Source organism: Eucyclogobius newberryi, unplaced genomic scaffold, assembly GCF_026437365.1.
Source record: "Eucyclogobius newberryi isolate DKJ021-1_F unplaced genomic scaffold, fEucNew1.0.hap1 SCAF_183, whole genome shotgun sequence".
Taxonomy (NCBI): Eukaryota; Metazoa; Chordata; class Actinopteri; order Gobiiformes; family Gobiidae; genus Eucyclogobius; species Eucyclogobius newberryi.
The window spans coordinates 154,744-177,990 of NW_027315816.1; the positions used below are offsets into that span (position 1 = coordinate 154,744).

The following is a 23,247-nucleotide window of genomic DNA, read 5'->3' on the forward strand; positions in this document are numbered from 1 at the left end:
TAAGAGCTCTCAAGTCTTTCAGAGCACTAAAATCTTTAAGAGCTCTCAAGTCTTTAAGAGCTCTAAAGTCTTTAAGAGCTCTAAAGTCTTTCAGAGCTCTGAAGTCTTTAAGAGCTCTAAAGTCTTTCAGAGCTTTAAAGTCTTTCAGAGCTCTAAAGTCTTTAAGAGCTCTAAAGTCTTTCAGAGCTCTAAAGTCTTTCAGAGCTCTAAAGTCTTTCAGAGCTCTAAAGTCTTTAAGAGCTCTAAAGTCTTTCAGAGCTCTAAAGTCTTTAAGAGCTCTAAAGTCTTTCAGAGCTCTGAAGTCTTTAAGAGCTCTAAAGTCTTTCAGAGCTCTAAAGTCTTTCAGAGCTCGAAAGTCTTTAAGAGCTCTAAAGTCTTTCAGAGCTCTGAAGTCTTTAAGAGCTCTAAAGTCTTTCAGAGCTTTAAAGTCTTTAAGAGCTCTAAAGTCTTTAAGAGCTCTAAAGTCTTTCAGAGCTCTAAAGTCTTTCAGAGCTCTAAAGTCTTTCAGAGCTCTAAAGTCTTTAAGAGCTCTAAAGTCTTTCAGAGCTCTAAAGTCTTTCAGAGCTCTAAAGTCTTTCAGAGCTCTACAGTCTTTAAGAGCTCTAAAGTCTTTCAGAGCTCTAAAGTCTTTCAGAGCTCTAAAGTCTTTAAGAGCTCTAAAGTCTTTAAGAGCTCTAAAGTCTTTCAGAGCTCTAAAGTCTTTAAGAGCTCTAAAGTCTTTCAGAGCTCTGAAGTCTTTCAGAGCTCTAAAGTCTTTCAGAGCTCTAAAGTCTTTAAGAGCTCTAAAGTCTTTCAGAGCTCTAAAGTCTTTAAGAGCTCTAAAGTCTTTAAGAGCTCTAAAGTCTTTCAGAGCTCTAAAGTCTTTCAGAGCTCTAAAGTTTTTCAGAGCTCTAAAGTTTTTCAGAGCTCTAAAATCTTTAAGAGCTCTCAAGTCTTTAAGAGCTCTAAAGTCTTTAAGAGCTCTAAAGTCTTTCAGAGCTCTGAAGTCTTTAAGAGCTCTAAAGTCTTTCAGAGCTTTAAAGTCTTTAAGAGCTCTAAAGTCTTTAAGAGCTCTAAAGTCTTTCAGAGCTCTAAAGTCTTTAAGAGCTCTAAAGTCTTTCAGAGCTCTAAAGTCTTTAAGAGCTCTAAAGTCTTTCAGAGCTCTAAAGTCTTTAAGAGCTCTAAAGTCTTTCAGAGCTCTAAAGTCTTTAAGAGCTCTAAAGTCTTTCAGAGCTCTAAAATCTTTAAGAGCTCTAAAGTCTTTCAGAGCTCTAAAGTCTTTCAGAGCTCGAAAGTCTTTAAGAGCTCTAAAGTCTTTAAGAGCTCTAAAGTCTTTCAGAGCTCTAAAGTCTTTCAGAGCTCTAAAGTCTTTAAGAGCTCTAAAGTCTTTCAGAGCTCTAAAGTCTTTCAGAGCTCTAAAATCTTTTAGAGCTCTAAAGTCTTTTAGAGCTCTAAAGTCTTTCAGAGCTCTAAAGTCTTTAAGAGCTCTAAAGTCATTCTGAAGACAGAGACTTCATCGAGAAGCACAAACATATGAATCTAAAGGCTTTAAGTCATTTAACTGACAACAATCCTGTCTTTGGAGCGTCGTGACCCCGCCCTGAGGCCACGACAGCAAACCAACAAACAAACCAACAAACAAACAAACAAACAAACAAACCAACCAACAAACAAACAAACAAACAAATCTGAGTAGACCGGGTGTGTGAGCAGGACGACTGTAGGAGTGTTCAGTGTTGGACTCACCCAAAGCTCCCTGACAGATGTCGGTTCTCGTGGCTCCGCCCAAAACAAACTCAGGACTCGACACCAGCTCCTGAGACACACACGTCTTTATTAACACACAAATCAGACCAGCCAGCTAGGACACTTGTCTAAGGACAGGGGGCGCTCTGGGACACTTGTCTAAGGACAGGGGGCGCTCTGGGACACTTGTCTAAGGACAGGGGGCGCTCTGGGACATGTGTCTAAGGACAGGGGGCGCTCTGGGACATGTGTCTAAGGCAGGGGGCGCTCTGGGACACTTGTCTAAGGACAGGGGGCGCTCTGGGACATGTGTTTAAGGACAGGGGGCGCTCTGGGACATGTGTCTAAGGACAGGGGGCGCTCTGGGACACTTGTCTAAGGACAGGGGGCGCTCTGGGACATGTGTCTAAGGACAGGGGGTGCTCTGGGACACTAGTCTAAGGACAGGGGGCGTTCTGGGACACTGTCTAAGGACAGGGGGCGTTCTGGGACATGTGTCTAAGGACAGGGGGCGTTCTGGGACATGTGTCTAAGGACAGGGGGCGTTCTGGGACATGTGTCTAAGGACAGGGGGCGCTCTGGGACATGTGTCTAAGGACAGGGGGCGTTCTGGGACACTGTCTAAGGACAGGGGGCGTTCTGGGACATGTGTCTAAGGACAGGGGGCGCTCTGGGACATGTGTCTAAGGACAGGGGGCGTTCTGGGACATGTGTCTAAGGACAGGGGGCGTTCTGGGACATGTGTCTAAGGACAGGGGGCGCTCTGGGACATGTGTCTAAGGACAGGGGGCGTTCTGGGACATGTGTCTAAGGACAGGGGGCGTTCTGGGACACTTGTCTAAGGACAGGGGGCGCTCTGGGACACTTGTCTAAGGACAGGGGGCGCTCTGGGACATGTGTCTAAGGACAGGGGGCGCTCTGGGACATGTGTCTAAGGACAGGGGGCGCTCTGGGACACTTGTCTAAGGACAGGGGGCGCTCTGGGACATGTGTCTAAGGACAGGGGGTGCTCTGGGACACTAGTCTAAGGACAGGGGGCGTTCTGGGACACTGTCTAAGGACAGGGGGCGTTCTGGGACATGTGTCTAAGGACAGGGGGCGTTCTGGGACACTGTCTAAGGACAGGGGGCGTTCTGGGACATGTGTCTAAGGACAGGGGGCGCTCTGGGACATGTGTCTAAGGACAGGGGGCGTTCTGGGACATGTGTCTAAGGACAGGGGGCGTTCTGGGACATGTGTCTAAGGACAGGGGGCGTTCTGGGACACTGTCTAAGGACAGGAGGCGCTCTGGGACATGTGTCTAAGGACAGGAGGCGCTCTGGGACATTTGTAGGACGTGCCTCATGATTGTGAGTCAGAGCTTTAGATGTTTTTGGAGGAAGCGTGACTCAGAGCAGAAGAATCTGAGCGTTTAACCCTGTCGTCTCCATAGCGACGCTTACACTGCAGTTTAACCCTGTCGTCTCCATAGCGACGCTCACACTGCAGTTTAACCCTGTCGTCTCCATAGCGACGCTCACACTGCAGTTTAACCCTGTCGTCTCCATAGCGACGCTCACACTGCAGTTTAACCCTGTCGTCTCCATAGCGACGCTCACACTGCAGTTTAACCCTGTCGTCTCCATAGCGACGCTCACACTGCAGTTTAACCCTGTCGTCTCCATAGCGACGCTCACACTGCAGTTTAACCCTGTCGTCTCCATAGCGACGCTCACACTGCAGTTTAACCCTGTCGTCTCCATAGCGACGCTCACACTGCAGTTTAACCCTGTCGTCTCCATAGCGACGCTCACACTGCAGTTTAACCCTGTCGTCTCCATAGCGACGCTCACACTGCAGTTTAACCCTGTCGTCTCCATAGCGACGCTCACACTGCAGTTTAACCCTGTCGTCTCCATAGCGACGCTCACACTGCAGTTTAACCCTGTCGTCTCCATAGCGACGCTCACACTGCAGTTTAACCCTGTCGTCTCCATAGCGACGCTCACACTGCAGTTTAACCCTGTCGTCTCCATAGCGACGCTCACACTGCAGTTTAACCCTGTCGTCTCCATAGCGACGCTCACACTGCAGTTTAACCCTGTCGTCTCCATAGCGACGCTCACACTGCAGTTTAACCCTGTCGTCTCCATAGCGACGCTCACACTGCAGTTTAACCCTGTCGTCTCCATAGCGACGCTCACACTGCAGTTTAACCCTGTCGTCTCCATAGCGACGCTCACACTGCAGTTTAACCCTGTCGTCTCCATAGCAACGCTCACACTGCAGTTTAACCCTGTCGTCTCCATAGCGACGCTCACACTGCAGTTTAACCCTGTCGTCTCCATAGCGACGCTCACACTGCAGTTTAACCCTGTCGTCTCCATAGCGACGCTCACTGTCGTCTCCATAGCGACGCTCACTGTTGTCTCCATAGCGACGCTCACTGTCTCACTGTCGTCTCCATAGCGACGCTCACTGTCTCACTGTCGTCTCCATAGCGACGCTCACTGTCGTCTCCATAGCGACGCTCACTGTTGTCTCCATAGTGACGCTCACTGTCGTCTCCATAGCGACGCTCACTGTCGTCTCCATAGCGACGCTCACTGTCTCACTGTCGTCTCCATAGCGACGCTCACTGTCTCACTGTCGTCTCCATAGTGACGCTCACTGTCGTCTCCATAGCGACGCTCACTGTCGTCTCCATAGCGACGCTCACTGTCTCACTGTCGTCTCCATAGCGACGCTCACTGTCTCACTGTCGTCTCCATAGCGACGCTCACTGTCTCACTGTCGTCTCCATAGCGACGCTCACTGTCGTCTCCATAGCGACGCTCACTGTCGTCTCCATAGCGACGCTCACTGTCTCACTGTCGTCTCCATAGCGACGCTCACTGTCTCACTGTCGTCTCCATAGCGACGCTCACTGTCGTCTCCATAGCGACGCTCACTGTCTCACTGTCGTCTCCATAGCGACGCTCACTGTCTCACTGTCGTCTCCATAGCGACGCTCACTGTCTCACTGTCGTCTCCATAGCGACGCTCACTGTCGTCTCCATAGCGACGCTCACTGTCGTCTCCATAGCGACGCTCACTGTCTCACTGTCGTCTCCATAGCGACGCTCACTGTCGTCTCCATAGCGACGCTCACTGTCTCACTGTCGTCTCCATAGCGACGCTCACTGTCTCACTGTCGTCTCCATAGCGACGCTCACTGTCGTCTCCATAGCGACGCTCACTGTCTCACTGTCGTCTCCATAGCGACGCTCACTGTCTCACTGTCGTCTCCATAGCGACGCTCACTGTCGTCTCCATAGCGACGCTCACTGTCTCACTGTCGTCTCCATAGCGACGCTCACTGTCGTCTCCATAGCGACGCTCACTGTCTCACTGTCGTCTCCATAGCGACGCTCACTGTCTCACTGTCGTCTCCATAGCGACGCTCACTGTCTCACTGTCGTCTCCATAGCGACGCTCACTGTCTCACTGTCGTCTCCATAGCGACGCTCACTGTCGTCTCCATAGCGACGCTCACTGTCTCACTGTCGTCTCCATAGCGACGCTCACTGTCGTCTCCATAGCGACGCTCACTGTCTCACTGTCGTCTCCATAGCGACGCTCACTGTCTCACTGTCGTCTCCATAGCGACGCTCACTGTCGTCTCCATAGCGACGCTCACTGTCTCACTGTCGTCTCCATAGCGACGCTCACTGTCGTCTCCATAGCGACGCTCACTGTCTCACTGTCGTCTCCATAGCGACGCTCACTGTCTCACTGTCGTCTCCATAGCGACGCTCACTGTCTCACTGTCGTCTCCATAGCGACGCTCACTGTCTCACTGTCGTCTCCATAGCGACGCTCACTGTCGTCTCCATAGCGACGCTCACTGTCTCACTGTCGTCTCCATAGCGACGCTCACTGTCTCACTGTCGTCTCCATAGCGACGCTCACTGTCTCACTGTCGTCTCCATAGCGACGCTCACTGTCTCACTGTCGTCTCCATAGCGACGCTCACTGTCTCACTGTCGTCTCCATAGCGACGCTCACTGTCTCACTGTCGTCTCCATAGCGACGCTCACACTGAAGCTTCTGTTTGAAGTTCTTCAGACGTTGTTCACATTCCAAGTAAAATGTGATTTTAAAGAAGTTTTCGTTTGAATTGTTTTGTGCCAGAACCAGAACCAGAACCAGAGCCAGAACCAGAGCCAGAAATAGAACCAGAGCCAGAGCCAGAACCAGAACCAGAACCAGAACCAGAACCAGAACCAGAACCAGAGCGAGAGCCAGAGCCAGAGCCAAAACCAGAACCAGAACCAGAACCAGAACCAGAACCAGAGCCAGAACCAGAACCAGAGCCAGAACCAGAACCAGAACCAGAACCAGAGCCAGAACCAGAGCCAGAGCCAGAGCCAGAACCAGAACCAGAACCAGAACCAGAGCCAGAGCCAGAACCAGAACCAGAGCCAGAGCCACAGACTTATTCAAAATGAGTCATCTTTATGTTCCGCCTTGAGGCTCCGTTACCGTGGAGACGGAGTCTTAAAGAGTGTTTACTCTTCTGTGAGTCAGAGTAAATAAAGGTGTCGGCTGAAGATACGACTCTTTAACTTTAGAAAGAAAGAAGTCAATGGGACTCAAAGTGTCCTGTGGCTTCAGGTTAGACTCATTTGACTAAACTACTGTCACTTCCTGGTTGAACATGGTAACCTAGCAACCAAACTGTAAACATGGGCCAAAATACATCTAATGAAACAATAATTTACGTAAAACAGTCTCCTGCCTAAGGCCTAAAGTCACTGGAACAGGCTCCAGTCCCCCGCCTAAGGCCCAAAGTCACTGGAACAGGCTCCAGTCCCCAGCCTAAGGCCCAAAGTCACTGGAACAGGCTCCAGTCCCCAGCCTAAGGCCCAAAGTCACTGGAACAGGCTCCAGTCCCCCGCCTAAGGCCCAAAGTCACTGGAACAGGCTCCAGTCCCCCGCCTAAGGCCCAAAGTCACTGGAACAGGCTCCAGTCCCCCGCCTAAGGCCCAAAGTCACTGGAACAGGCTCCAGTCCCCCGCCTAAGGCCCAAAGTCACTGGAACAGGCTCCAGTCCCCCGCCTAAGGCCCAAAGTCACTGGAACAGGCTCCAGTCCCCAGCCTAAGGCCCAAAGTCACTGGAACAGGCTCCAGTCCCCCGCCTAAGGCCCAAAGTCACTGGAACAGGCTCCAGTCCCCCGCCTAAGGCCCAAAATCACTGGAACAGGCTCCAGTCCCCCGCCTAAGGCCCAAAGTCACTGGAACAGGCTCCAGTCCCCAGCCTAAGGCCCAAAGTCACTGGAACAGGCTCCAGTCCCCCGCCTAAGGCCCAAAGTCACTGGAACAGGCTCCAGTCCCCCGCCTAAGGCCCAAAGTCACTGGAACAGGCTCCAGTCCCCCGCCTAAGGCCCAAAGTCACTGGAACAGGCTCCAGTCCCCCGCCTAAGGCCCAAAGTCACTGGAACAGGCTCCAGTCCCCCGCCTAAGGCCCAAAGTCACTGGAACAGGCTCCAGTCCCCCGCCTAAGGCCCAAAGTCACTGGAACAGGCTCCAGTCCCCCGCCTAAGGCCCAAAGTCACTGGAACAGGCTCCAGTCCCCCGCCTAAGGCCCAAAGTCACTGGAACAGGCTCCAGTCCCCCGCCTAAGGCCCAAAGTCACTGGAACAGGCTCCAGTCCCCCGCCTAAGGCCCAAAGTCACTGGAACAGGCTCCAGTCCCCCGCCTAAGGCCCAAAGTCACTGGAACAGGCTCCAGTCCCCCGCCTAAGGCCCAAAGTCACTGGAACAGGCTCCAGTCCCCCGCCTAAGGCCCAAAGTCACTGGAACAGGCTCCAGTCCCCCGCCTAAGGCCCAAAGTCACTGGAACAGGCTCCAGTCCCCCGCCTAAGGCCCAAAGTCACTGGAACAGGCTCCAGTCCCCCGCCTAAGGCCCAAAGTCACTGGAACAGGCTCCAGTCCCCCGCCTAAGGCCCAAAGTCACTGGAACAGGCTCCAGTCCCCCGCCTAAGGCCCAAAGTCACTGGAACAGGCTCCAGTCCCCCGCCTAAGGCCCAAAGTCACTGGAACAGGCTCCAGTCCCCCGCCTAAGGCCCAAAGTCACTGGAACAGGCTCCAGTCCCCCGCCTAAGGCCCAAAGTCACTGGAACAGGCTCCAGTCCCCCGCCTAAGGCCCAAAGTCACTGGAACAGGCTCCAGTCCCCCGCCTAAGGCCCAAAGTCACTGGAACAGGCTCCAGTCCCCCGCCTAAGGCCCAAAGTCACTGGAACAGGCTCCAGTCCCCCGCCTAAGGCCCAAAGTCACTGGAACAGGCTCCAGTCCCCCGCCTAAGGCCCAAAGTCACTGGAACAGGCTCCAGTCCCCCGCCTAAGGCCCAAAGTCACTGGAACAGGCTCCAGTCCCCAGCCTAAGGCCCAAAGTCACTGGAACAGGCTCCAGTCCCCCGCCTAAGGCCCAAAGTCACTGGAACAGGCTCCAGTCCCCCGCCTAAGGCCCAAAGTCACTGGAACAGGCTCCAGTCCCCAGCCTAAGGCCCAAAGTCACTGGAACAGGCTCCAGTCCCCCGCCTAAGGCCCAAAGTCACTGGAACAGGCTCCAGTCCCCCGCCTAAGGCCCAAAATCACTGGAACAGGCTCCAGTCCCCCGCCTAAGGCCCAAAGTCACTGGAACAGGCTCCAGTCCCCAGCCTAAGGCCCAAAGTCACTGGAACAGGCTCCAGTCCCCCGCCTAAGGCCCAAAGTCACTGGAACAGGCTCCAGTCCCCCGCCTAAGGCCCAAAGTCACTGGAACAGGCTCCAGTCCCCCGCCTAAGGCCCAAAGTCACTGGAACAGGCTCCAGTCCCCCGCCTAAGGCCCAAAGTCACTGGAACAGGCTCCAGTCCCCCGCCTAAGGCCCAAAGTCACTGGAACAGGCTCCAGTCCCCAGCCTAAGGCCCAAAGTCACTGGAACAGGCTCCAGTCCCCCGCCTAAGGCCCAAAGTCACTGGAACAGGCTCCAGTCCCCCGCCTAAGGCCCAAAGTCACTGGAACAGGCTCCAGTCCCCCGCCTAAGGCCCAAAGTCACTGGAACAGGCTCCAGTCCCCAGCCTAAGGCCCAAAGTCACTGGAACAGGCTCCAGTCCCCCGCCTAAGGCCCAAAGTCACTGGAACAGGCTCCAGTCCCCCGCCTAAGGCCCAAAGTCACTGGAACAGGCTCCAGTCCCCCGCCTAAGGCCCAAAGTCACTGGAACAGGCTCCAGTCCCCCGCCTAAGGCCCAAAGTCACTGGAACAGGCTCCAGTCCCCCGCCTAAGGCCCAAAGTCACTGGAACAGGCTCCAGTCCCCCGCCTAAGGCCCAAAGTCACTGGAACAGGCTCCAGTCCCCCGCCTAAGGCCCAAAGTCACTGGAACAGGCTCCAGTCCCCCGCCTAAGGCCCAAAGTCACTGGAACAGGCTCCAGTCCCCCGCCTAAGGCCCAAAGTCACTGGAACAGGCTCCAGTCCCCCGCCTAAGGCCCAAAGTCACTGGAACAGGCTCCAGTCCCCAGCCTAAGGCCCAAAGTCACTGGAACAGGCTCCAGTCCCCCGCCTAAGGCCCAAAGTCACTGGAACAGGCTCCAGTCCCCCGCCTAAGGCCCAAAGTCACTGGAACAGGCTCCAGTCCCCCGCCTAAGGCCCAAAGTCACTGGAACAGGCTCCAGTCCCCCGCCTAAGGCCCAAAGTCACTGGAACAGGCTCCAGTCCCCAGCCTAAGGCCCAAAGTCACTGGAACAGGCTCCAGTCCCCCGCCTAAGGCCCAAAGTCACTGGAACAGGCTCCAGTCCCCCGCCTAAGGCCCAAAGTCACTGGAACAGGCTCCAGTCCCCCGCCTAAGGCCCAAAGTCACTGGAACAGGCTGATCTTGTTTAGTCCAAGAACAAATTCCTTGAAAGTCGATCAAACCAGTTTCTTCAGATTCACGGAAACAATCGACACAAACTCAAATGATACAAACAGGTCTGTAGGTCTGTAGGACTGTAGTTCTGTAGGTCTGTAGGTCTGTAGGACTGTAGAACTGTAGGTCTGTAGTTCTGTAGTTCTGTAGGTCTGTAGGTCTGTAGTTCTGTAGAACTGTAGTTCTGTAGGACTGTAGGACTGTAGAACTGTAGGTCTGTAGTTCTGTAGTTCTGTAGGTCTGTAGGTCTGTAGGACTGTAGGTCTGTAGTTCTGTAGAACTGTAGTTCTGTAGTTCTGTAGAACTGTAGGTCTGTAGAACTGTAGGTCTGTAGGTCTGTAGTTCTGTAGTTCTGTAGGTCTGTAGGACTGTAGGACTGTAGGTCTGTAGGACTGTAGTTCTGTAGGTCTGTAGGTCTGTAGTTCTGTAGGACTGTAGGTCTGTAGGTCTGTAGGTCTGTAGTTCTGTAGGTCTGTAGTTCTGTAGTTCTGTAGGTCTGTAGGACTGTAGGACTGTAGTTCTGTAGGACTGTAGGTCTGTAGTTCTGTAGTTCTGTAGGTCTGTAGGACTGTATGTCTGTAGTTATGTAGTTATGTAGGACTGTAGGTCTGTAGGTCTGTAGGGCTGTAGGTCTGTAGTTCTGTAGGTCTGTAGGTCTGTAGGACTGTATGTCTGTAGTTATGTAGGTCTGTAGTTCTGTAGGTCTGTAGGACTGTAGGTCTGTAGTTCTGTAGGTCTGTAGGACTGTATGTCTGTAGTTATGTAGTTATGTAGTTCTGTAGGACTGTAGGTCTGTAGTTCTGTAGTTCTGTAGGACTGTAGGTCTGTAGGTCTGTAGGTCTGTAGGTCTGTAGTTCTGTAGTTCTGTAGGACTGTAGGTCTGTAGGTCTGTAGTTCTGTAGTTCTGTAGGACTGTATGTCTGTAGGTCTGTAGTTCTGTAGTTCTGTAGGACTGTATGTCTGTAGTTATGTAGTTATGTAGTTCTGTAGGACAGTAGGTCTGTAGGTCTGTAGGTCTGTAGGACTGTAGGTCTGTAGGTCTGTAGTTCTCTAGTTCTGTAGTTCTGTAGTACTGTAGGATTGTAGGACTGTAGGACATTAGGTCTGTAGGTCTGTAGCAGCACTACTACTGCAGCACTACTACTGCAGTAGTAGTGCTGCAGTAGTAGTAGTAGTAGTGCTGCTGTAGTAGTGCTGCAGTAGTAGTAGTGCTGCTGTAGTAGTGCTGCAGTAGTAGTAGTAGTAGTAGTGCTGCTGTAGTAGTGCTGCAGTAGTAGTAGTAGTAGTAGTGCTGCTGTAGTAGTGCTGCAGTAGTAGTAGTAGTAGTAGTGCTGCAGTAGTAGTAGTGCTGCTATAGTAGTGCTGCAGTAGTAGTAGTAGTAGTAGTGCTGCTGTAGTAGTGCTGCAGTAGTAGTAGTAGTAGTAGTGCTGCTGTAGTAGTGCTGCAGTAGTAGTAGTAGTAGTAGTGCTGCAGTAGTAGTAGTGCTGCTATAGTAGTGCTGCAGTAGTAGTGCAGTAGTAGTAGTGCTGCTGTAGTAGTGCTGCAGTAGTAGTAGTAGTAGTAGTGCTGCTGTAGTAGTGCTGCAGTAGTAGTAGTAGTAGTAGTGCTGCTGTAGTAGTGCTGCAGTAGTAGTAGTAGTAGTAGTGCTGCAGTAGTAGTAGTGCTGCTATAGTAGTGCTGCAGTAGTAGTAGTAGTAGTAGTGCTGCTGTAGTAGTGCTGCAGTAGTAGTAGTAGTAGTAGTGCTGCTGTAGTAGTGCTGCAGTAGTAGTAGTAGTAGTAGTGCTGCAGTAGTAGTAGTGCTGCTATAGTAGTGCTGCAGTAGTAGTGCAGTAGTAGTAGTGCTGCTGTAGTAGTGCTGCAGTAGTAGTAGTAGTAGTAGTGCTGCTGTAGTAGTAGTGCTGCTGTAGTAGTGCTGCAGTAGTAGTAGTAGTAGTAGTGCTGCTGTAGTAGTGCTGCAGTAGTAGTAGTAGTGCTGCTGTAGTAGTGCTGCAGTAGTAGTAGTAGTAGTAGTGCTGCAGTAGTAGTGCTGCAGTAGTAGTAGTAGTAGTAGTGCTGCAGTAGTAGTAGTGCTGCTATAGTAGTAGTAGTAGTAGTGCTGCTGTAGTAGTGCTGCTGTAGTAGTGCTGCAGTAGTAGTAGTAGTAGTAGTGCTGCTGTAGTAGTGCTGCTGTAGTAGTAGTGCTGCTGTAGTAGTGCTGCAGTAGTAGTAGTGCTGCTGTAGTAGTGCTGCAGTAGTAGTAGTGCTGCTGTAGTAGTGCTGCAGTAGTAGTAGTAGTAGTAGTGCTGCTGTAGTAGTGCTGCAGTAGTAGTAGTGCTGCTGTAGTAGTGCTGCAGTAGTAGTAGTAGTAGTAGTGCTGCTGTAGTAGTGCTGCAGTAGTAGTAGTAGTGCTGCTGTAGTAGTGCTGCAGTAGTAGTAGTAGTAGTAGTGCTGCTGTAGTAGTGCTGCTGCAGTAGTAGTGCAGTAGTAGTAGTGCTGCTGTAGTAGTGCTGCAGTAGTAGTAGTAGTAGTAGTGCTGCTGTAGTAGTAGTGCTGCTGTAGTAGTGCTGCAGTAGTAGTAGTAGTAGTAGTGCTGCTGTAGTAGTGCTGCTGTAGTAGTAGTAGTAGTAGTGCTGCTGTAGTAGTGCTGCAGTAGTAGTAGTAGTAGTAGTGCTGCTGTAGTAGTAGTGCTGCTATAGTAGTGCTGCTGTAGTAGTAGTAGTAGTAGTGCTGCTGTAGTAGTAGTGCTGCTGTAGTAGTGCTGCAGTAGTAGTAGTGCTGCTGTAGTAGTGCTGCAGTAGTAGTAGTGCTGCTATAGTAGTAGTAGTAGTAGTGCTGCTGTAGTAGTAGTGCTGCTGTAGTAGTAGTAGTAGTAGTGCTGCTGTAGTAGTAGTGCTGCTGTAGTAGTGCTGCAGTAGTAGTAGTGCTGCTGTAGTAGTGCTGCAGTAGTAGTAGTGCTGCTGTAGTAGTAGTAGTAGTAGTGCTGCTGTAGTAGTAGTGCTGCTGTAGTAGTGCTGCAGTAGTAGTAGTGCTGCTGTAGTAGTGCTGCAGTAGTAGTAGTAGTAGTAGTGCTGCTATAGTAGTGCTGCAGTAGTAGTAGTAGTAGTAGTGCTTCTGTAGTAGTAGTGCTGCTGTAGTAGTGCTGCAGTAGTAGTAGTGCTGCAGTAGTAGTAGTGCTGCTATAGTAGTGCTGCAGTAGTAGTAGTAGTAGTAGTGCTGCTGTAGTAGTAGTGCTGCTGTAGTAGTGCTGCAGTAGTAGTAGTGCTGCTGTAGTAGTGCTGCAGTAGTAGTAGTAGTAGTAGTGCTGCTATAGTAGTGCTGCAGTAGTAGTAGTAGTAGTAGTGCTGCTGTAGTAGTAGTGCTGCTGTAGTAGTGCTGCAGTAGTAGTTGTGCTGCTGTAGTAGTGCTGCAGTAGTAGTAGTAGTAGTAGTGCTGCTGTAGTAGTGCTGCAGTAGTAGTAGTAGTAGTAGTGCTGCTGTAGTAGTAGTGCTGCTGTAGTAGTGCTGCAGTAGTAGTTGTGCTGCTGTAGTAGTGCTGCAGTAGTAGTAGTAGTAGTAGTTGTGCTGCTGTAGTAGTAGTGCTGCAGTAGTAGTAGTAGTAGTAGTGCTGCTGTAGTAGTAGTGCTGCTGTAGTAGTGCTGCAGTAGTAGTTGTGCTGCTGTAGTAGTGCTGCAGTAGTAGTAGTAGTAGTAGTGCTGCTGTAGTAGTGCTGCAGTAGTAGTAGTAGTAGTAGTGCTGCTGTAGTAGTAGTGCTGCTGTAGTAGTGCTGCAGTAGTAGTTGTGCTGCTGTAGTAGTGCTGCAGTAGTAGTAGTAGTAGTAGTGCTGCTGTAGTAGTGCTGCAGTAGTAGTAGTAGTAGTAGTGCTGCTGTAGTAGTAGTGCTGCTGTAGTAGTGCTGCAGTAGTAGTAGTGCTGCTATAGTAGTGCTGCAGTAGTAGTAGTAGTAGTAGTAGTGCTGCTATAGTAGTGCTGCAGTAGTAGTAGTAGTAGTAGTGCTGCTATAGTAGTGCTGCTGTAGTAGTGCTGCAGTAGTAGTAGTGCTGCTGTAGTAGTGCTGCAGTAGTAGTAGTAGTAGTAGTGCTGCTATAGTAGTGCTGCAGTAGTAGTAGTAGTAGTAGTAGTGCTGCTGTAGTAGTGCTGCAGTAGTAGTAGTGCTGCTGTAGTAGTGCTGCAGTAGTAGTAGTAGTAGTAGTGCTGCTGTAGTAGTGCTGCAGTAGTAGTAGTGCTGCTGTAGTAGTGCTGCAGTAGTAGTAGTAGTAGTAGTGCTGCTGTAGTAGTGCTGCAGTAGTAGTAGTAGTAGTAGTGCTGCTGTAGTAGTAGTGCTGCTGTAGTAGTGCTGCAGTAGTAGTAGTGCTGCTGTAGTAGTAGTGCTGCTGTAGTAGTGCTGCAGTAGTAGTAGTGCTGCTGTAGTAGTGCTGCAGTAGTAGTAGTAGTGCTGCTGTAGTAGTGCTGCAGTAGTAGTAGTGCTGCTGTAGTAGTGCTGCAGTAGTAGTAGTAGTAGTAGTGCTGCTATAGTAGTGCTGCTGTAGTAGTAGTAGTAGTAGTGCTGCTGTAGTAGTGCTGCAGTAGTAGTAGTGCTGCTGTAGTAGTGCTGCAGTAGTAGTAGTAGTAGTAGTGCTGCTGTAGTAGTGCTGCAGTAGTAGTGCTGCAGTAGTAGTAGTAGTAGTAGTGCTGCTATAGTAGTGCTGCAGTAGTAGTAGTAGTAGTAGTAGTGCTGCTGTAGTAGTGCTGCAGTAGTAGTAGTGCTGCTGTAGTAGTGCTGCAGTAGTAGTAGTAGTAGTAGTGCTGCTGTAGTAGTGCTGCAGTAGTAGTAGTGCTGCTGTAGTAGTGCTGCAGTAGTAGTAGTAGTAGTAGTGCTGCTGTAGTAGTGCTGCAGTAGTAGTAGTAGTAGTAGTGCTGCTGTAGTAGTAGTGCTGCTGTAGTAGTGCTGCAGTAGTAGTAGTGCTGCTGTAGTAGTAGTGCTGCTGTAGTAGTGCTGCAGTAGTAGTAGTGCTGCTGTAGTAGTGCTGCAGTAGTAGTAGTAGTGCTGCTGTAGTAGTGCTGCAGTAGTAGTAGTGCTGCTGTAGTAGTGCTGCAGTAGTAGTAGTAGTAGTAGTGCTGCTATAGTAGTGCTGCTGTAGTAGTAGTAGTAGTAGTGCTGCTGTAGTAGTGCTGCAGTAGTAGTAGTGCTGCTGTAGTAGTGCTGCAGTAGTAGTAGTAGTAGTAGTGCTGCTGTAGTAGTGCTGCAGTAGTAGTGCTGCAGTAGTAGTAGTAGTAGTAGTGCTGCTGTAGTAGTAGTGCTGCTGTAGTAGTGCTGCAGTAGTAGTTGTGCTGCTGTAGTAGTGCTGCAGTAGTAGTAGTAGTAGTAGTGCTGCTGTAGTAGTGCTGCAGTAGTAGTAGTAGTAGTAGTGCTGCTGTAGTAGTGCTGCAGTAGTAGTAGTGCTGCTGTAGTAGTAGTAGTAGTAGTGCTGCTGTAGTAGTAGTGCTGCTGTAGTAGTGCTGCAGTAGTAGTAGTAGTAGTAGTAGTGCTGCTGTAGTAGTGCTGCAGTAGTAGTAGTAGTAGTAGTGCTGCTGTAGTAGTGCTGCAGTAGTAGTAGTAGTAGTAGTGCTGCTATAGTAGTGCTGCAGTAGTAGTAGTAGTAGTAGTAGTGCTGCTGTAGTAGTGCTGCAGTAGTAGTAGTAGTAGTAGTGCTGCTGTAGTAGTGCTGCAGTAGTAGTAGTAGTAGTAGTGCTGCTATAGTAGTGCTGCAGTAGTAGTAGTAGTAGTAGTAGTAGTGCTGCTGTAGTAGTGCTGCAGTAGTAGTAGTAGTAGTAGTGCTGCTATAGTAGTGCTGCAGTAGTAGTAGTAGTAGTGCTGCTGTAGTAGTGCTGCAGTAGTAGTAGTGCTGCTGTAGTAGTGCTGCAGTAGTAGTAGTAGTAGTAGTGCTGCTATAGTAGTGCTGCAGTAGTAGTAGTAGTACTGCTGCTGTAGTAGTGCTGCAGTAGTAGTAGTGCTGCTGTAGTAGTGCTGCAGTAGTAGTAGTAGTAGTAGTGCTGCTGTAGTAGTGCTGCAGTAGTAGTGCTGCAGTAGTAGTAGTAGTAGTAGTGCTGCTATAGTAGTGCTGCAGTAGTAGTAGTAGTAGTAGTAGTGCTGCTGTAGTAGTGCTGCAGTAGTAGTAGTGCTGCTGTAGTAGTGCTGCAGTAGTAGTAGTAGTAGTAGTGCTGCTGTAGTAGTGCTGCAGTAGTAGTAGTGCTGCTGTAGTAGTGCTGCAGTAGTAGTAGTAGTAGTAGTGCTGCTGTAGTAGTGCTGCAGTAGTAGTAGTAGTAGTAGTGCTGCTGTAGTAGTAGTGCTGCTGTAGTAGTGCTGCAGTAGTAGTAGTGCTGCTGTAGTAGTAGTGCTGCTGTAGTAGTGCTGCAGTAGTAGTAGTGCTGCTGTAGTAGTGCTGCAGTAGTAGTAGTAGTGCTGCTGTAGTAGTGCTGCAGTAGTAGTAGTGCTGCTGTAGTAGTGCTGCAGTAGTAGTAGTAGTAGTAGTGCTGCTATAGTAGTGCTGCTGTAGTAGTAGTAGTAGTAGTGCTGCTGTAGTAGTGCTGCAGTAGTAGTAGTGCTGCTGTAGTAGTGCTGCAGTAGTAGTAGTAGTAGTAGTGCTGCTGTAGTAGTGCTGCAGTAGTAGTGCTGCAGTAGTAGTAGTAGTAGTAGTGCTGCTGTAGTAGTAGTGCTGCTGTAGTAGTGCTGCAGTAGTAGTTGTGCTGCTGTAGTAGTGCTGCAGTAGTAGTAGTAGTAGTAGTGCTGCTGTAGTAGTGCTGCAGTAGTAGTAGTAGTAGTAGTGCTGCTGTAGTAGTGCTGCAGTAGTAGTAGTGCTGCTGTAGTAGTAGTAGTAGTAGTGCTGCTGTAGTAGTAGTGCTGCTGTAGTAGTGCTGCAGTAGTAGTAGTAGTAGTAGTAGTGCTGCTGTAGTAGTGCTGCAGTAGTAGTAGTAGTAGTAGTGCTGCTGTAGTAGTGCTGCAGTAGTAGTAGTAGTAGTAGTGCTGCTATAGTAGTGCTGCAGTAGTAGTAGTAGTAGTAGTAGTGCTGCTGTAGTAGTGCTGCAGTAGTAGTAGTAGTAGTAGTGCTGCTGTAGTAGTGCTGCAGTAGTAGTAGTAGTAGTAGTGCTGCTATAGTAGTGCTGCAGTAGTAGTAGTAGTAGTAGTAGTAGTGCTGCTGTAGTAGTGCTGCAGTAGTAGTAGTAGTAGTAGTGCTGCTATAGTAGTGCTGCAGTAGTAGTAGTAGTAGTAGTAGTGCTGCTGTAGTAGTGCTGCAGTAGTAGTAGTGCTGCTGTAGTAGTGCTGCAGTAGTAGTAGTAGTAGTAGTGCTGCTATAGTAGTGCTGCAGTAGTAGTAGTAGTACTGCTGCTGTAGTAGTGCTGCAGTAGTAGTAGTGCTGCTGTAGTAGTGCTGCAGTAGTAGTAGTAGTAGTAGTGCTGCTGTAGTAGTGCTGCAGTAGTAGTGCTGCAGTAGTAGTAGTAGTAGTAGTGCTGCTGTAGTAGTGCTGCTGTAGTAGTGCTGCAGTAGTAGTAGTAGTAGTAGTGCTGCTGTAGTAGTGCTGCAGTAGTAGTAGTAGTAGTAGTGCTGCTGTAGTAGTGCTGCAGTAGTAGTAGTGCTGCTGTAGTAGTGCTGCAGTAGTAGTAGTAGTAGTAGTGCTGCTGTAGTAGTGCTGCAGTAGTAGTAGTAGTAGTAGTGCTGCAGTAGTAGTAGTAGTAGTAGTGCTGCTGTAGTAGTGCTGCAGTAGTAGTAGTAGTAGTAGTGCTGCTGTAGTAGTGCTGCAGTAGTAGTAGTAGTAGTACATTAGTCACAGGTGAAAGGTCAAATTTGTCCTGAATACTTCAGTTTGAGTGACAGTCCAGAGCAGAACTTTTACTTTTACTGCAATTAAGTACACAAAGTGTTACATGGGCTTCAAAGAGAGTACTGCAAAGTACTAGAGTACTTGTAATCTAGAGTACTCAGAGGGGTTAAAGCAGTAGAAGTTCAAGTACTTCAGGCAGCACGCGCACGCGCACGCGCACGCGCACGCGCACGCGCACGCGCACGCGCACGCGCACGCGCACGCGCACGCGCACGCGCACGCGCTCAGAGGAACATTCCACAGTGCGGTTTCCTGAGCCACGCCCCTTTCTCTCTGCAGTTTAGTCACAAACATCAAACTTCACCTTTAAACTGAAACTTCTTTAAACTCATTTAAACTTATTTAAACTTATTTAAACTTATTTAAACTTATTTAAACTTATTTAAACACATTTAATGACGTCACAGTCTGCTCAGATCGTGCGGGTCCGTGTCCCGGGTCCCGGGTCCCGGGTCCCGGGTCCCGGGTCCCGGGTCCCGGGTCCCGGGTCCCGGGTCCGTGTCCCGGGTCCCGGGTCCCGGGTCCGTGTCCCGGGTCCCGGGTCCCGGGTCCGTGTCCCGGGTCCCGGAGCCCGGGAGGCGCCGCAGAGCCACGGCCCCGCCCTTCCTGTCTCTCCGGTATCCCCGCTCCCGTTAAACACGTTAAATCCGGTAAAAGACTCACCGGGGGGCGCTTCCACGTGACCCCGCGGGTCTTGGAGGAGCCGGGTCCCAGCTCTTTGAAGCCCAGCGCCTGCGCAGACGCGGGGAACAAGCTGTCGCAGTAAAGTTTCCCGCTGCGCTGACAGTCTGCGCGCAGCGCCTCAAACCTCTGGTTCAGGAACGGAACCGCTTTGGCGTTTGTCCCGAAACCGGCCGCGAGGGCGCGCTCCTTAGCGAGGCGCGAGGCCACCCCGGACATCCTACACGAGACACGGGAGGAGCACGGGAGAAACACGGGGAACCGACTGCAGAGAAGAGTCCGGACTGCAGCTGTGTCTGCCGCGGATGGAGCTCTTCTGCGGGGCGCGGCCTGGCTCTAGTCACGGTCCGCCTCCGGAGCTCCGGAGCTCCAGCCCCTTTAACCACAGCCCGATGTGCGCCTCCCTTTGGCCCAGTCTGACGCACCAGAGCCGGGATCAGCGCGCAAGGAACTCCGGGGTCAGAGGTCAGCCGGGTCAAAGGTGTCAGTGAGACGGGGTCACATAGGTCAGAGGGGCGGGGTCACAGGTCTCAGCAGGGTGGGTCAGATGTGTCAGAAGGAACAATAGGGACAAAAAAGAACAGTGGGGACAGAGGAGACAGTAGACACAGAGGGGACAATAGGGACAGAGAGGACAGTAAAGAAAGAGGGGACAATAGGGACAGAGGGGGGAAATAGGGACAGAGGGAACAGAGGAGACAGTAGAGACAGAGGGGACAATATGAACAGTGGGGACAGAAGAGACAGAGGGGACAATATGGACAGAGAGGACTGTAAAGAAAGAGGGGACAGTGGGGACAGTAGGGACAGAGGGGAAAATAGGGACAGAGGAGACAGTAGAGACAGAGGGGACAGTAAAGAAAGAGGGGACAATATGAACAGTGGGGACAGAGGAGACAGTAGAGACAGAGGGGACAGTAAAGAAAGAGGGGACAATATGAACAGTGGGGACAGAAGAGACAGAGGGAACAATAGGGAACAGTGGGGACAATAGGGACAGAGGGAACAGAAGAGACAGAGGGGACAATAGGGAAAGAGGGGACAATAGGGACACAGGGGACAATAGGGACTGAAAGAACAATAGGGACAGGGGAAAATAGTGACAGAGGGACAATAGGGACAGCTTTGATGTGTTTTCTGTTTGTTAAGCTTCAAAATGCTGTGTTTTGACTCGTATTGAGTGAGAAATGACGTGTCATTGGGCTGTAACCCGAGGCAACATTCTTCAAGTGGCTCGGTCAGTGGCAAATTCTTACTTTTTCACTTTGAAGGCAAAAAAAAAGGTCCAAATTTTGTCATTTTTTGAGTCACAGTGACCACCAGGGGTCAGAGGTCAACAGTCCAGGGGTCAGAGGCTTCAACAGTCCAGGGGTCAGAGGCTTCAACAGTCCAGGGGTCAGGGGTCAACAGTCCAGGGGTCAGGCTTCAACAGTCCAGGGGTCAGGGGTCAACAGTCCAGGCCGTTCTCCTTTATTTTGGTAGTGAGGGCGAGCGGGGGGAACATGCGGGGGACACGGGATGACGCTGCTGGGCGTGTTTCAATCCCAGAATGCATTGCGTAAGTCAGATTTCACACCCTGACTGAGCCTGTCATTACTCTGGAGATGGCAGTGGCGCCGACAAGAATAAACACCAAAGCAATGGAAGAAGTACTTTTACGGATTACGACAGAGTCTGAGGAATAAAGTCTGGCGGTGATGCAACACTCGGATGCCAACCGCCATAAAACAACAACAACAACAACAATAAACCGACTTATCAAAGACAAAATGGCGACTCCTGCGCGGTCTGTGCGTCACAGACGCACGTGGAGGACTGAGAATGATGACGCGCATGTGACACGTGGAGCGTCCTCAGATCTTAGAGATGGAGTTAAGAAGTGTGATATGATCATGTGACACGTGGAGCGTCCTCAGATCTTAGAGATGGAGTTAAGAAGTGTGATATGATCATGTGACAGAAACGGTCGATGAGTCGGCGAAATAATTGAAAAATGAAAGATTTTCATGTTTTTTCAGCAAAATGCTGATATTTCTCTTTCAGCCGGTGAGTTTCATGGCCGGTCGGTCGGGTTACGGCAAACAGACATAATCGGATCAAAAATGAGACAATAATGAGACAATAATGAGACAAAAATGAGACAATAATGAGACAATAATGAGACAATAATGAGACAATAATGAGACAAAAATGAGACAAAAATGAGACAATAATGAGACAATAATGAGACAATAATGAGACAATAATGAGACAAAAATGAGACAATAATGAGACAATAATGAGACAATAATGAGACAAAAATGAGACAATAATGAGACAATAATGTGACAATAATGAGACAATAATGAGACAATAATGAGACAAAAATGAGACAAAAATGAGACAATAATGAGACAAAAATGAGACAATAATGAGACAAAAATGAGACAAAAATGAGACAATAATGAGACAATAATGAGACAATAATGAGACAATAATGAGACAATAATGAGACAATAATGAGACAAAAATGAGACAATAATGAGACAATTATGAGACAAAAATGAGACAATAATGAGACAATAATGAGACAATAATGAGACAATGAGACAAAAATGAGACAAAAATGAGACAATAATGAGACAATAATGAGACAATAATGAGACAATAATGAGACAAAAATGAGACAATAATGAGACAATAATGAGACAAAAATGAGACAATAATGAGACAATAATGAGACAAAAATGAGACAATAATGAGACAAAAATGAGACAATAATGAGACAAAAATGAGACAAAAATGAGACAATAATGAGACAATAATGAGACAATAATGAGACAATAATGAGACAAAAATGAGACAAAAATGAGACAATAATGTGACAATAATGAGACAATAATGAGACAATAATGAGACAAAAATGAGACAAAAATGAGACAATAATGAGACAATAATGAGACAATAATGAGACAAAAATGAGACAAAAATGAGACAAAAATAAGACAATAATGAGACAATGAGACAAAAATGAGACAAAAATGAGACAATAATGAGACAATAATGAGACAATAATGAGACAATAATGAGACAATAATGAGACAAAAATGAGACAATAATGAGACAAAAATGAGACAATAATGAGACAATAATGAGACAAAAATGAGACAATAATGAGACAATAATGAGACAATAATGAGACAATAATGAGACAAAAATGAGACAATAATGAGACAATAATGAGACAAAAATGAGACAAAAATGAGACAAAAATGAGACAATAATGAGACAATAATGAGACAAAAATGAGACAATAATGAGACAATAATGAGACAATAATGAGACAATAATGAGACAATAATGAGACAAAAATGAGACAATAATGAGACAATTATGAGACAAAAATGAGACAATAATGAGACAATAATGAGACAATAATGAGACAATGAGACAAAAATGAGACAAAAATGAGACAATAATGAGACAATAATGAGACAAAAATGAGACAATAATGAGACAATAATGAGACAAAAATGAGACAATAATGAGACAATAATGAGACAAAAATGAGACAATAATGAGACAAAAATGAGACAATAATGAGACAAAAATGAGACAATAATGAGACAATAATGAGACAAAAATGAGACAATAATGAGACAAAAATGAGACAATAATGAGACAAAAATGAGACAAAAATGAGACAATAATGAGACAATAATGAGACAATAATGAGACAATAATGAGACAAAAATGAGACAATAATGAGACAATTATGAGACAAAAATGAGACAATAATGAGACAATAATGAGACAATAATGAGACAATGAGACAAAAATGAGACAAAAATGAGACAATAATGAGACAATAATGAGACAATAATGAGACAATAATGAGACAAAAATGAGACAATAATGAGACAATAATGAGACAAAAATGAGACAATAATGAGACAATAATGAGACAAAAATGAGACAATAATGAGACAAAAATGAGACAATAATGAGACAAAAATGAGACAAAAATGAGACAATAATGAGACAATAATGAGACAATAATGAGACAAAAATGAGACAATAATGTGACAATAATGAGACAATAATGAGACAATAATGAGACAAAAATGAGACAAAAATGAGACAATAATGAGACAATAATGAGACAATAATGAGACAATAATGAGACAAAAATGAGACAAAAATGAGACAAAAATAAGACAATAATGAGACAATGAGACAAAAATGAGACAAAAATGAGACAATAATGAGACAATAATGAGACAATAATGAGACAATAATGAGACAATAATGAGACAAAAATGAGACAATAATGAGACAAAAATGAGACAATAATGAGACAAAAATTAGACAAAAATGAGACAAAAATGAGACAATAATGAGACAATAATGAGACAATAATGAGACAATAATGAGACAATAATGAGACAATGAGACAAAAATGAGACAATAATGAGACAATAATGAGACAATAATGAGACAAAAATGAGACAATAATGAGACAATAATGGGACAATAATGAGACAAAAATGAGACAATAATGAGACAATAATGAGACAATGAGACAAAAATGAGACAATAATGAGACAATAATGAGACAATAATGAGACAATAATGAGACAAAAATGAGACAATAATGAGACAAAAATGAGACAATAATGAGACAAAAATGAGACAATAATGAGACAATAATGAGACAAAAATGAGACAATAATGAGACAATAATGAGACAATAATGAGACAAATGAAGACAATGAGTTTTTATTGGAGATCCAAAGGCTGAAGAGGTTAATATGACAATGATTGACTAAATATTCACTTTGATATAAGACATTTGTAAAAAGATAAGATAAGATCGTCCTTTATTGTGCCACATGGGAAAATTTCATTGTTGCAACGCAGAAGATCCAGAGGAAAAGAACTGAAGTTATAGAAGTTTAAAAACACTTTCAGTAGAAGATCTTTTATAAACAAAACCTCCCATTTCACAACAAGGAAATAATAAAGATACAAAACATATAAAGACTTATAATTTAATATAACGTTTTTTTATTATAACTCTGGTCGCTCCAGGTCCAGGTCCAGGTCCAGGTCCAGGTCCAGGTCCTGGTCCTGGTCCAGGTCCT

At 47.7% G+C, this 23,247-nt stretch overlaps 1 protein-coding gene across 1 annotated transcript in view; it reads right to left on the reverse strand.

Moving 5' to 3' along the window:
* Window positions 1-18,380, reverse strand: part of LOC140365137 (calpain-2 catalytic subunit-like) — a 161,004-nt gene extending 142,624 nt beyond the window's left edge. Inside the window, exons 1-2 of the mRNA XM_072451390.1 lie at window positions 18,107-18,380; window positions 1,726-1,795 (exon numbers count right to left, since the gene is read on the reverse strand). Of these exons, the coding sequence (XP_072307491.1) occupies window positions 1,726-1,795; window positions 18,107-18,343 (307 nt within the window). The 5' untranslated portion in view covers window positions 18,344-18,380. The remainder of the gene's footprint in view (window positions 1-1,725; window positions 1,796-18,106) is intronic.
* Between the last annotated feature and the right edge of the window lie 4,867 nt (window positions 18,381-23,247).